The following is a 14262-nucleotide window of genomic DNA, read 5'->3' as shown; positions in this document are numbered from 1 at the left end:
TAAAATACATTTAAATCCACAAGTTACAAATATTTAAAACCAGAAATTTGCATCTAAAATCATTTCTGTTTTTAGCCATGCCTCTGAAATTTGCAAGCAGCAAAGAAATTCTATTTTTTTTAATTACAAAATCTATTTGGTTTACACTTATCTAGATAATGTTATTTCTTTTTAATTGGCTTTTTATTATGCTATATTGCTTCTGTTGTTATTTTGTTGATGTGATTTTAATGTGTTATGTTTTAACTAACATTGGGCCTAGCCCCATGTAAGCTGCCCCAAGTCCCTTCAGGGAGAGTGAGGCGAGGTATAAAAATAAAGTTATTGTTATTATTATTATTATTTTACTGACACAAAAACACAGTATGCCACAGCATACAAGATCTATATGCTGGATTTCATATCACAAAATCACAAGTCGTACACTTCCCAAGCATCTAGGACTGTGTGATGTGTTTTCGAATGATGCGCACAGATCCAAGTAAGGTGGCCTTTTGCAGTTGACAGATTGTGATTTTGCCAATGTTTATTGTTTCCCAATGTTGGCTGAGATCTTTTGGCACGGCACCCATTATTATTATTATTATTATTATTATTATTATTATTATTATTATCGATGCATCTATCTAACACTGAAATCAATGGGATGTAAATATTAAACTTTGCATAATGTGTTTTATTGACAACAACAACAACAACAACAACAACAACAACAGAATTTAAATCCAATTTGCACTGGTATAATTGGGGAGACCAACTATGAAGGGGGCATAGAACCATTTTGCCCTGCCCCCACCCCTGGAGGCTGAACAGCTACTCCTGAATGGAACAGAAGTGAAGTCACATCCCTCCCTATTCCTGGAAATAGCTAAAATATGTTCATGTATCATGGTTTCTGTGTGAGTGGATTGAGGAACCTGGGGAGGGACCAGGGAAAGTGAAGCCATTTTTTATGTGGCAGTTACACACGCTTTCTTGTCTTGGTCAGTTTTTGGGAACTTTGGACCCTGGAAGGGTCTTTAGTGGTTTTAGAGGCTGGGAAATCGGTCCAAAAAGTGGCCTGTGGTCCATAGGTGGCATTTTCTCCATCCCTGGCATAAGACATCTTGTTAGGCCCAGCTAAGCAGTAGATTTCCCTGTTTTTAAATTAACTGACATCATAAGATAGGAAATGCTCCAATACTTGAAGCTTTTGTTTTGTTTGATAGTGTAGGACTTGCTGGAGTAGTGCATAGAAACCGAAACTACTGCACAAGGAGCTCATCAGTTCAGCAAGACAAAAGAGTCTGGTTCCTGCCTCTTTTCCTGTTTCTCTTGCAGTGGTTGCTGTGTAACACGTTTTTGTCTATAAAGTTTAGACACCATAGTATCCCTCCCCCATGTTAATAAAAGTCTGACAATAGCGTGATCTTCTGTACTGCTGTGGTAACTGTGGGTGCCTTACGGTGTTGTGAGAAGTGCAGTGTTTGCTTTTTCACTTGGTCTTAGAATCCAGTCTGAAGGCTCTTTAAGGTACAGCAGCCAGAATTAATTTTAAGCAGATATTTTAGCTACACAAGTCAAACATAAACCAAAGCTTGCTTTGCTCCTGCATCAGTGGTCATTTCCCAACAGGAATCAACAGCTAATCTCTGCATCTAATGCTTTATTTATGAAATTTGTTTTATTTTAACAACTACAGGGTTCTGTCCAATGGTAAAACACAATTTGGTGGTGCTTAATATAGTGCAAGGGGCTAGTCCTGCTGCCTTATTAAAGTGCTACCTCTTCAAAACTGGTTTTACCAGGATAATGCAATAAATATTGCAATTTAAGTGCTTAATAAACACATCATGTATCTAGTTTCACTTCCATAGTTCCAATTACAGCTGGAAAAGCTTCCATCTGGCATTTCCAATTGCTGTTTTGTTGTTAACTGCTGTCACAATGACTTCAAGTTATGAATACCTTATGAATGAGATACTTCCAGATCACCCAGTTATCAGCAGCCCTGCTCAGACCTTGTAGTTACAGGTCTGCGGCTTCATTGATTGGGTCTACCCATTTGTAATGTGGTCTTCCTCTATTGTTTTCTACCTTACCAAACATCATTGTCTTTTCTAACTAGTCATGTCTTCTCATGCTACAGCTGATCTAAAGGAGTCTGAACTAAATCACCTTGACTTCTAATGAGAATTCAGGATTTGCTTTGGGCTCCTTTTTTGTCTTTTGGGCAGTCGATGGGATGCATAGAACTCTCAAGCCTCACATTTCAAATTAGTTTATTATTTTCCTTTCAGTTTTATTCACTGTTCATAAATAGAACTATACACAGAGATTAGAAATATAATGGCATGTACAACCCTGAATTCAGCATTCAATATTATATTTTTGCACTTGAGGAGCTCATCTAGTTCCTTCATAGCCGCACTAATCCTTTTTCTTGACTTCTGTCTCAATACTGCTTTATGGATCAAGGTATGGAAAACTGTTCACTATTTCAGTATTTTCTATGTCTACTTTACAGTTGTGGCCATCGTTTTATTTTATATATATATATTCAGCTGTAATCCTGCATGTTATAAGTTTTAAAACTACACATTTTTTTCACAAATTTTCATCAAGTTGTTCAATCAAAAAATAAATTGTTGCAGCAGCTATTGCTTCTATAATTCTGCACCATTTCCAAGCTTGGTTGCATGCCTAGCAATACTATTCAGTGATGTTAATACAGACTAGTGGGATTACAAAAAGTATCATAGTAGCATGTTAGAACTAAACAGGGTTTTCTTTGCTGTGACTCCTTCTCGCTTAGCTGAAAACATTTGCAATAGTCTCAGTGAAATTAAGTGGACTCCCCATATTTCTTTCATTCACTGGAGACCTGTCTGTTTGACTAGATGGGTGAAGAATTGGCGGCATGCTCCACTTAGCTGTCTCTTTAAGCATGGAGCCCACTGGCTCCTATTACACAATGTACTACTACTTCTGGCATGGCTCCATGCTTAAAGGGGCAGTGAAGTGGAGCATGCAGCTGCTGCAGAAACATGGGAAACGTCCTGTGTTGCCATGTAGCAATGGGGGGAAGCCAGACAGTCGACGCTTTACCCTGTGGGTAAGCCGGGCAATGTGGGGCATGGGGCGACAGGTTCCGCACACACTCCAACAGCGGCCACCAGATTTGCCACAATATGTGGCGATTCCAGTGGCCAATGTGAGGAGTTCCATAGGGTGCATTTCTATAGAAGATCACACTGTATGCATACATGAACAGGGCAATTAAATCATGGCTGTAATAAGGCGACATGGCATGATCTTGCTGCTCACTCACATGCTACAATTCTTGGCTTGATGAATATCTAAAATGGAAAAGCACATTACTGAAATAACAGTGTGGCAAATGAATGCCAGTTGTTATAGACTTTCCATATTTACTTGAGTATAGTGCACCATCAAATGTAATGCACACCTCCATTTTGAAGGTGTGCATTATGAAAAAAAAGGGTTTGCTCTCAAATGTAATGGAAGATGGAGATTGATGTGAAAAGGCTGGTGGGAAGCCCTGCCCCTTTGTCAGGTCTTTCTACCAGGCTTTTCACAGCCACCGTTGCCTCTCTCTCCTCTATTGCCCAACTGTGCACACGGGTTTAAGTGTGCAATTCTAACATGCCATCAATCTAATGCGCACCTCAATTTTAGCAATGTAGTTTAGCCAAAAAAAATGAGTGTTAGACTTGAGTAAATATGATATATTTCAAGAAAAAAAGTAGCAAATCACCTCTGAATATTTCTTAAGAAAGCCCACCAAAATAAGGCATTGCCATCTCAATAGGTGATTTGAAAACACATGGACACACTCACAAGGACAAATCTGCTCCTCCAAGAGATATTATCATATCTATAGCAACAGCAACAAACCAACTGTAAATGAAGAGAGCTGTGTGAACCGTAGCCAAAGAATGCAACGTGGAAACCATTAAAAGATTTGGTGTGCTCTCTTTGAAAAAGAAATAACTGTGTGTCTCAGCCCTTGCAAACCATTGCCACAATGTTGATGACATCCGAATTACTGGGATCTGAGTTTAAAGGATCAATGTGGCATGGTGTTGGGGAGATCTATCAAAGTAATTAGGATATGTATGTGGTATGTTCTAAACTTTCATGCTTTGTGTTTGTTTTGTTAAACTGAGTCACTAGTAATTTCCAAGAGAGCTGTATCTATTTCTAGATATTAATTAGAATGGTCTGCAAATGCAATATTTTGCTACAGGCCTTTGAATGTAGAAAACCTAGTACTTTAGATTTCTCTTGAGGCATCTCACATAATGTAAATTGGGTTGAAATTATTACTGTGCTTTGTCTTCATTCAGCATTGAGAAGCAATGTTTTTGCTCAAAGCCAATATTCCTCAGCTAAAAATGGCCCCAACATACATAAGAAGGACATATCACCAAGTTGGGAGAAACTTCTTCTAGTGAAAGCATGAGACAAGATAGAGGCGAAAAAGCCCAAGGAGATGTTAATTGCTGAATATTTGTTAAAGGGAGGAAAGATGTGTGGAGAGTACTTCTGATGAAGAATTCAACTGGCTGGTAGAAGTCCAGAACAAGGACATTCTACACATTGTGACATTTTGCTGCAGGCCTCACTTGTGTAAATAATATTACAAAGCCAACACTGTAACTTGCAAAATTCAAATAAATTAATGCATAATAAAAGCCACTGGAAAAAGTTCAGAACAACTCATACCCTACCTCTGCAGCTTCTGAGCAAACTGGTCCAAACAAGGCAGAGATGTGGTCCTTTTGAAACTGTGTGATGAATGCATCAAGGGATGTCTTAGCTTCACAGTCACAGTCAGCATATACAAACTCCAAGCTGTAGTCCTGCAGGTAGGATGGGTCTGCATTGACTTTATCCACTGCAATCTGGAAAACGGGAATCAACCTTTGGGCACTCAGAGGGTGGGAAATGTTCCAAGGGGCCTGAAAGGCCACTATGACTTTGGACCTTTCTTGACCATTGACTGCGTTAGTCGAATCATTTGCTGCAATAGCAAACAACATGGCTGGAGCATAGTGAATGAGGAAGAGGTTCTGTAGGCATTTGCTCATGGATCGCTGCATCATTGGAAGAAATATTAAGCTGCCTATTGAGCAGCAAACTTTCTGTTGTACATTTCTGTGTTATATACTTCTGTTTTAAATGAGCATATTAACACCTTTGTTCATGTCATGACATACATCAAACTGTACTAATTAAGAGAATCCTTTATCACCATGGTAGCTTGCTTTACAGAAGCATCCTCAGCCTTGAATATATTTTTAAAGTCAGCTTGATATTTGGTGAAAATTAAGTTTGCTGTTGCTGTTTTTCTTTTCCTAACCTTTTCCTGAACTTGTCGTATATGTATAATGAGAATTTTTTTTAAAAAAAAAACACTTCCCCCACCTCACAGAACCATAAAACAGTTTGAAGTGTTTTGTTTACAAAATGTCAGGATCTAGCAAGGTGTCAGATACCATTTCTACCATCCTGTTGTTTCAACATGTACATTCTGGAAGAAAGCAATTATTAGTGTGCAAATAATAATTTCCCTTGCGATTTAAAGAAGAATTGAGTTCTATAAACATTGGCATGTTCTCTTGCAATGACTTATCCATGGGTAGGAAATTTTTACCCCCACACAGAAAAAATCCACTTAAAATCCGGTTTCTGCCTCCTTCAGAATTTTGGGATTTGTAGTTTAGTGAGACTGTTAAAGGCTCATCCCTAAAATACAAACCCCAGAATTCTGCAAGAGGCAGAAACTGGATTTTAAGTGGATTTTTTCCTCTAGTTTGATAAGGCCCTAAGACATACTGGATATTAAGTGTTTTATAGAATTATCACAGTAAGAGCTATTAAATAAGTGATATGGTTCTGTTATACCATTTATTGTACATTTATGTTTGAAATTGATTCCATGGTTTGTTACATGGTATGATCAGTTTGCATAATATCCAAACACATCAAAATAATGTCAAAAAGGTTTTTCCATTTCATAGAATGTAGTAAAATTTATGGACCTTAATTGAAATCAAAGGAAAGGTAGTTTTTATAAAGTTTTATAGAGAGCCATGTCACTTTCCAGATATATTTAAATGCATCACTCAGCATTCTTCACAATTGACTGTGCTGGCCTGGGCTGCAGGAAGCTGTAGTTCAACAAAATATCTGGGGACCACATGATTTGCATCGTTGAATGACACTATGTAACAAGATTTTTATTCCTGGATTATGAATGTCATTTCCAAATTGGTTCTGTCATAACAACATGGAAAAGCTTTATTAAAATGCAAAAGTGTTTTTTTGCAGGACATCCTGCAGAATATTTTGCTATTGTGTTTCAATTAATATCTTAGAGTCTCAACCAATTCGACATATTTTGTAGCAGCCACACAAACAAAGTCTATGGAAAATAACAACTACTTTCAAAGTAAGGACCACACAATGAAACAAGAAATATTTTCAACCCAGGAACAGATTCCCCCCCCCCCAAATTTTGCTACATTGTGTTATAGATATGAATGACAATAGAAATTGAAGTTTATTTTGTTGTTGTTGTTCATTCGTTCAGTCGTCTCCGACTCTTTGTGACCTCATGGACCAGCCCACGTCAGAGCTCCCTGTCGGCCGTCACCACCCCCAGCTCCTTCAAGGTCAGTCCAGTCACTTCAAGGATGCCATCCATCCATCTTGCCCTTGGTCGGCCCCTCTTCCTTTTGCCTTCCACTTTCTCCAGCATAATTGTCTTTTCTAGGCTTTGCTGTCTCCTCATGATGTGGCCAAAGTACTTCAACTTTGTCTCTAGTATCCTTCCTTCCAGTGAGCAGCCGGGCTTTATTTCCTGGAGGATGGACTGGTTGGATCTTCTCGCAGTCCAAGGCACTCTCAGAACTATTTTAGAAAAATGTTAAGTTAAATAAAATGTCTTTATAAGTTGAAATAACAGCTACTGAATATTTCTTTTTTGTTATTATGCTGAGTGAGGTCTATAGGGATGAAATATGTTTTACCATGCTAGTGGATCATGAATGGAGATTGATTGATTGATTGATTGATTTTATTTACTATATTTATATACCACTTTCTCACCCCAGGGGGGACTCAAAGTGGTTTACAACAAATAATGGCAAAATCCAATGCCTCACATACATATAAACCAAATCATAGATCTAAACAAAACATATAGCTAACCATTAAAATCAATAAAATGATTAAACATAAGATAAAAACCATTAGACATGAAGATTAAAACCATAGAAGCTGGTACTATAACTGATACACTAAGAAGACACTGCATATGTACACTAATGTTTTAACAACAGAATATTCTGGTCCAAAATTACCTTCACCCAGGACATGTGGAGTAATTTTGCCATATTTGTAGCCTTCTTCATGTAAACCAGAAGTCAACTTAGGGGTTCAGACATGAAAGCAATTTTGGGTCTATATATGTTTGTGGCATTAAATTGCCAAACTGGAAGCCACTCTGAGTCTCCTTTGGGGTGAGATAGAGTCAGGTAAAATGCGGTAAATTATATATATATATATATATATATATATATATATATATATATATGAAATATACAATTTATATAAAACATTAAAAATGTAGGGACAGTCGGGTACACATTTTGAACTTAAGTCAAAACAGCAACACCACTTCATTCAAACAACAGGGAGCACCCTTCCTTGTCTTAAATAGTAGACAGGGAAGGGAAATGTGTGCTGAAAATAATGACACCCCACATACATAGGAACTGTCTCACACACCATTCCATGCAATCTAACAAGGAACCCAACCTCATGACTACACTAGCAACACGCAGGATGCTCCTGGTTGTTCATAGATTTTGACCTATTTGTTTCAGGAAGGCTAATGAATGCTTTCAAGTGCCATGGATATAAAACAGTTGAAGGGAGCTGGAATACTGCATTTTCTTTATTAAACAACAGTTCAATCCATAGAAGCATGACTGGAATGACCAGTCAGTACCCATATACACACATCTTTTTCTTTACTTTCCTAAAAACTCCAGCAGCAATTTACCTTTGCATTATGTTGTGGGGTGGGGGGTGGGCGTCATGAACTGTTTAATATACTAAAGGAACTGTTCTTTAAAATCAGAAATAGATTCACAGTACATTGTTTTTAAATGTATGGGTGGCATTTTTGGAGCCCCAGAGTCTCTGAGAAGATGTAGCGCCTGAACTTGCTATGGTTGCCCAGCCTTGTGATATACACTCAGAGCTTGGCTATAGCATCCCATTTTATATACTCTGCTTGCTTGATAAAATGTTTTTCTTCCCTATGCAGAACTTACACCTTTTATTCCAAAGGAATTTATATGTGTTCTCTGAAGACCCTCTGCCCAAGGAACATGGGTAGTTTGTTATCCTTACTTCCTTTGTGTAGTATACTTTAAAACAGTGACTTATGGATAGGTTAAGGATATTACTTGAGCAAAAAACAAAGGAATTTTACAAGTGCTCATGGAATAGAGGATAAGGCAGCATACCAGATATGAGTGGTGATGCAATGAAGCATTCTGCAGGGATATCGGTTAGTGACTTTGGCTTCTTCTGTGTGTGGATATGCACAATAGTATTGGTGGCGCAGTGGGTTAAACCCCTGTGCCAGCAGGACTGAAGACTGACAGGTCACAGGTTCGAATCCAGGGAGAGGCGGATGAGCTCCCTCTATCAGCTCCAGTTCCTAATACGGGACATGAGAGAAGCCTCCCACAAGGATGGACAGAGGGGGAAACAGGAAAACATCAAAATCATCCAGGAGTCCCCTGGGCAACGTCCTTGCAGACGGCCAATTCTCTCACACCAGGAGTCACTCCTGACACACACAAAAAAACCCAAAACTCCCATTACTCTTTAAATTCTGTGCGTTAGAATATTACATGTTATATATACTTGCCTTTGAACTCTAGTTTTTAAAAATTCCTAAATAGACCCAAAGTTCAAGTCTCCTAAGGCAAAAGTTTCAACATCACTCTGGTGTCCATGCAGACTCTTCTATATTTCAAGTTTCTAAGACAAAATTTGACTCTTTTGCTCACATATTCTTTCTTCAAAGAAGAAATCCAAGCAAAACTGCAGGAGTTTCTTGATGTTGTGCTATCCCAGGGCTAGCCCTGTTGTGAGTCAGTTTAGGCATTGACACATTTGATGGGGAGCATTAAATACCCTCCCACTCACTCTGGCTCTCTCTTCCTCTTCACTCTACCTATCTCAACCCCCCCCCCCCCCCCGGATTCTGGAGACTCACAAACCACACATCTTCCCTCTTCCTTGTCCCCTCCTGTTTCCCCCTCTGTCCAAGTGTGCAAAAAACATAGGTGTGGCCAGACCCAACTATCCTTTCAGTACCAGTATGTCTTCTACATGTTAAGTACAGTTAAGTACTATTTTTCCCACTTTCGCAAGGGTCCTATGATCTTAATTCCCACAAGAGTTGAAAGTCAACACTATGCCATTCTGTTGTCTGTTTTAAAATAAATGTGGAACCAGATGATATCTATTTATATGAATTGGTTCAAGGTTTATTTCCCTCCTTTCACATGGCTTGAAATCAACTTGATAATAAGAATTCCCTGTAGCTTTGATCAGTGTTGGGGGCTACATCTTCATATAAGGCGAGATAATAGCTTGAAATGACCCGGGGTGCTTCATGTCTTGAAGACGTTAGTGTGGGAACTGGAACATAACAATGTGATTATAGCAAGAAACAAATTATATGGTGTCTGTTCAGCATGTTTTCCACATAATGACCAAACTAACCTAGTGCACATCACCATAGGTCCCAAGGGCTATGAAATGGTTTGGAGACAGGATGGGTATTATCATCAGAGTTGCCTTATATATTGGCTGAACTCATATGCAGAATCACCACTGACATACTATAATGAAAATGTCATGAAGATGAATTCTTGGTCTTCAGCTGTGGTTCTCGGTAGCTCCCATGTCAGTGGAACAATGCATCCACTACAGGTTTTAGATTAGTTAAGATGTTGGACCTTTTCTGAAAACTGGTTCCATATTTTGAAGAACTCTTTCAATGCTGGAGTTAAAGTCTGGAGTAGAATCCTCACTTTATTGACATGGAGACATCACCTGCTACTGGGCAGTTCCCATCATATATCAGCCAGTTTGGGCATGATGGGATCTGTGATCCAACAAATCAGAGGATATCTAAATTTTAAGTTAAGGGCCCTATTGTCATTACAAACCAGAAGAAAAATGAGCCACATATTAGTTACAGCTGGAAAACTATTAAGCATGGTACCAATAAGTCAACTTGTCATTTAGGATCAAATTGGCCCACTACTGAGGACAATTTTGCTGATTACTGAAGTAATTTTGGTGTAGTTCTTTGTATGTAGTATATATCTGTAGTAGTAGCATAATCGGCTGAATTAGTAGATTCTAACTTGCTATATCAGTGTGACTCTTGACATACCTGTGGTAGTGTACTGTTAGTGTTAGGTGAAACAAAAGAGGGTGGAGAGTGAGTCTGTTGGGAATAAGGATATGGGTGACTTGCTTAGAACAAACCAGTAATGTTAGTATAACTGTGTACACTCACTATCCGTTTTCAGCCTTTTATCAAGGGATTAAACTGATAAACCATGGCCTGGACAGACTGGTTTTACCTGTTCACGCTCTAATAAAAACCTGACGGGGTCAGGGTAGCGACAATATTGGTGTGTTGTTGATTACACCTACCAGTGTTTCAATTAGCCATGCCTTCTTTCAAAGCTTTATAGTATCACAAGTGCAAAAATTGTACACCCCTTAAACCCCTTTAAAAAGGGAAGCCATTTTAAGGCTAAATCTATGTTCATCTCTGCTAAGATGTAAAATGCTTTTCTCTTAACTGGAGATAAGCAAACAAATATCTACCCTTTGCACCATGGCTACAAGTCAATGCATAAAACAAGTATTTGCATTTATCCAGTGCTGTTTGGTGTCAGCCACTTACAGCTCATGGAAAGTTGTGAGGCAAGGGGCTTATGAGGAAGAAAGGTCATAAGACTGGAGTTGGTTAAAGATAGGGGAAAGCTGTAATAAAGATACAGTAGAAGACAGTGAGCCAGGGTGAAGAGTCGACTTGGGTTTTGGAGAATCATAGAGTTGGAAGAGACCTCGTGGGCCATCCAGTCCAGCCCCCTACCAAAAAGCAGGAAAATCACATTCAAAGCACCCCTCAACAGATTACCATCCAGCCTCTGCTTAAAAGGCTCCAAAGAAAGAGCCTCCACCACACTCCAGGGCAGAGAGTTCCACTGCTGAACAGCTCTCATAGTCAGGAAGTTCTTCCTAATATTCAGGTGGAATCTCCTGAACAAGCTTGCTCCTTCCTGACTTTCCCTCTCACATTTATACATGGCTATTATGTCTCTGTGAGCCGTGAATGATTAAATAGCTCAAGGGATAATATGTTATCTAAACATGTCATAAGAAGTTTCTATATGTTATTACTTTACAACATTGTCTGGCTACTTAATATTACGTTTTCAAACGTACTTTTGTTATGCCTGCTGCTTTTGTTATGCTTGCTGATGTGTTTTATAAAACACATCAACCGATCCATGTAGGGACCACCTTGAACCCCAAGTACTCAATCCAAGAAGAGATTAAAAGGGGAAAGGTGGCAAGGTGAATGACAGGAGTCCACGGATTGAGGATGCATTTGAGCGTTTCTAACACAGCATCCTGTTCCCAAAATCACCCCAGTTACCCAAGAAATAAATGGCTTCTCAATTGTTCTGCACATACATCCATACAAATTCAATTGTATTCTATCTTAAAAGTGGCAATTCCATGTACATAGGCTGGGAGAAAGTCCTATTTATAGTAAGAGACATATGCCTGAGTATATGTGTCAGATTGCAGTATAAGGCATTCTCAAACCTGTGGAAGCTGACTCATGGATTCCTCATTGTCTATCTCACACATAAATGCAAATGTCTCCTTGACAATCCTCTTTAACTTGGAATGCCTAAGCTTATATGCATATTGCAAAACATTAAAACATTTGCTACATCTTTCTGGATAATCCTTTTCTCCATATCTTTCCTCACTTTCTAATAACTTAAAAATACAAAATTCAACCAAGTAATAAAAGGAAGAGTAAGCCACTGAAGTTCTGTCGATATGTTGGGCTAATTTTAAGACTTGCTGCCTTTTTGAAAGCACATGCTGGTTCTGCAACTTAAGCTATACTCTTGAGTTCATAAAACTATTGCGTAAGCACTAGCTATTTATCTTTCTGGTATTTCACACCAGCTCAAATTACTTTGGCTATATGATAGGGTAAAGTCCTATCTTTGAACGTATCATGGGCAGGTTCAAAGGCTGTTGTCATTTCATTCAAGCATCTTGAAGGCAGAGAGCAACCAGCCTCGGCTCAGACGCAAAAATTGCTTGTGAAATTAACAGGTTTTAAACCTCATTGAGGGACTAGGTGGGATAAGCTCTGTATACTTTTGTGTTTGTGTAACAGGACACAAGGTAAGCCTTGCAATTATCTCATGAACAAAATGTAATAATGCTAAAATAATTATTATTGCTATTTAAAAACCATGAGAAACAAAAGGATTGAAAAATTATTCTTAGTACTGAACTAATGGGGAGAATGAGAACCAAATAGTTGATGAACCCATGGATCTTTAAAAGAAAAAACTCTAGACAATGCCAATCTGATTTTTAATTTCTATATAACATGATCTTTGTATATTCACTTGCGACTAAGATTAAACCTACTGATGTTTACTGTACCATAAGGCATGTATACGTGTCTTTCCTTGTTGTGAGAGGCTAGAGTGGTAGACCCATGTGGGATTATTAATTCAATGAATTATGACTTCTATCTACTTTTACAGGCAAAATGAATGTGTTCCCTTTACTCTAGCACCTATATATTTACTCTGGATTGCCATGTTCCAAGTTATTAAACAGCCAAACACATACACGCTATATATAGAGATAAATAGATATAGATAGATCTTACCTTATATCACAAGATCTTAAAGTAGTATACAATATAATTTTTTTTAGAAAAACTTAAAAATGTAAAACAGTGAGAAATTTAAAAATAATGCTAAAAGAGTTCCACTATTATATGGCATGTCGGATTTTGACAGAAAACTACAACAGGCACTACTAGGGCATAGGTGAATGTGAGGCCAGTCGGGTGAGTCTCTTTGAACGACTCAGGGAGTTGCCTTATGCTGAAAATCCTTGTGTTCTTAAATGAAAAAGCAATCTAAAAGCCATAATTTTCTGACAGTAAACTATGCAAAGGGGTCCCAGTGGATTTCAGAAGCAAAGGTGTCATACATGACAGGGTCCCCTTCTCTGGAGGATTATAACTGAGGCTAGAAGGCCATCTGTTAGGGGTACTGTGATCATATACAGTATTTCCTGCATGGCATAGGCTTCGATCGGACAACCCTTGTGGTCTCTTGCAACTCTGATTTTATATGTTTTAGTAGTAACCTGATAGAAATGGTGGGCCAAAAGAGGTGCGGGGGGCACATCTCCTGGGTGCAAAATATAAGGGAGTATAAGAGTGGCTCCTAACTCCCCCTTCTCCCATAAAAGTACCCCAAAAGGGAGGACAGTTCAGGAGTGATTTGAGCCACAGATGATCATAACCTGCTTGGAGCCATTTTTTTTTATGTCAGGTGCGACTTGAGAAACTGCAAGTCACTTCTGGTGTTAGAGAATGGGCAAGGATGAGAAGCTGGAGCTGACAGGCAGGAGCTCACCCACTCCCCGGATTTGAACTGCTGCCCTTTCGGGCAGCAGTTCTGCTGGCACAAGACTTTAACTCCCTGAGCCACCAGGGGCTCCTTTGAAGCCAAGTGATCTCGTCTCTCTCCCCCCCCCCCCCCATTTTTTTTTTTGGAAGGCAGAAGAGAAAGGAGGAGCTAGCAGGTGAAATGGTGGTAGGAGCTGCATTTTTTTTTAAAAAAAAACATGTCCATCCTTAAACAAATACCCCTGCTAGCCTGTGTTGCATCAGGAGAAAAAACAAAGGGGAAGAAAAATTGGAATACAATAACTGCTTTTAAAGTATTTATATTTTAGTGCGGACATTTGTGAATATCAAGCTACTTCTTCAGATGCAATGACTGAAAAATTTAACTCATATTTTATCATGGTATTTGTGTATATCAATCAACTAGCCTTAAAAGGTTCTATATTTATTTCCCCCTTTCT

At 38.7% G+C, this 14262-nt stretch overlaps 2 protein-coding genes across 3 annotated transcripts in view; one reads left to right on the top strand and one right to left on the bottom strand.

Annotated features, from left to right (window-relative positions):
- The window catches only part of LOC132770954 (guanylate cyclase 2G-like), a 48099-nt gene extending 43006 nt beyond the window's left edge, over window positions 1-5093 (bottom strand). The window contains exon 1 of the mRNA XM_067466271.1: window positions 4734-5093. Coding sequence (XP_067322372.1) covers window positions 4734-5093 — 360 coding nt within the window. The remainder of the gene's footprint in view (window positions 1-4733) is intronic.
- The window catches only part of ACSL5 (acyl-CoA synthetase long chain family member 5), a 56122-nt gene that overhangs the window by 6554 nt on the left and 35306 nt on the right, over window positions 1-14262 (top strand). Inside the window, exon 1 of one of the 2 annotated variants that reach the window (XM_067465843.1) lies at window positions 12423-12549. The exons of the other annotated variant lie outside the window; for it this stretch is intronic. The gene's annotated coding sequence lies outside the window, so the exon portion shown is untranslated. Of the gene's footprint in view, window positions 1-12422; window positions 12550-14262 lie in introns of those variants that run through there. 2 annotated transcript variants of the gene reach the window in all.

This window comes from Anolis sagrei, chromosome 3 (genome assembly GCF_037176765.1).
Source record: "Anolis sagrei isolate rAnoSag1 chromosome 3, rAnoSag1.mat, whole genome shotgun sequence".
Lineage (NCBI taxonomy): Eukaryota > Metazoa > Chordata > Lepidosauria > Squamata > Dactyloidae > Anolis > Anolis sagrei.
This window is presented reverse-complemented; position numbering and strand designations above follow the sequence as displayed.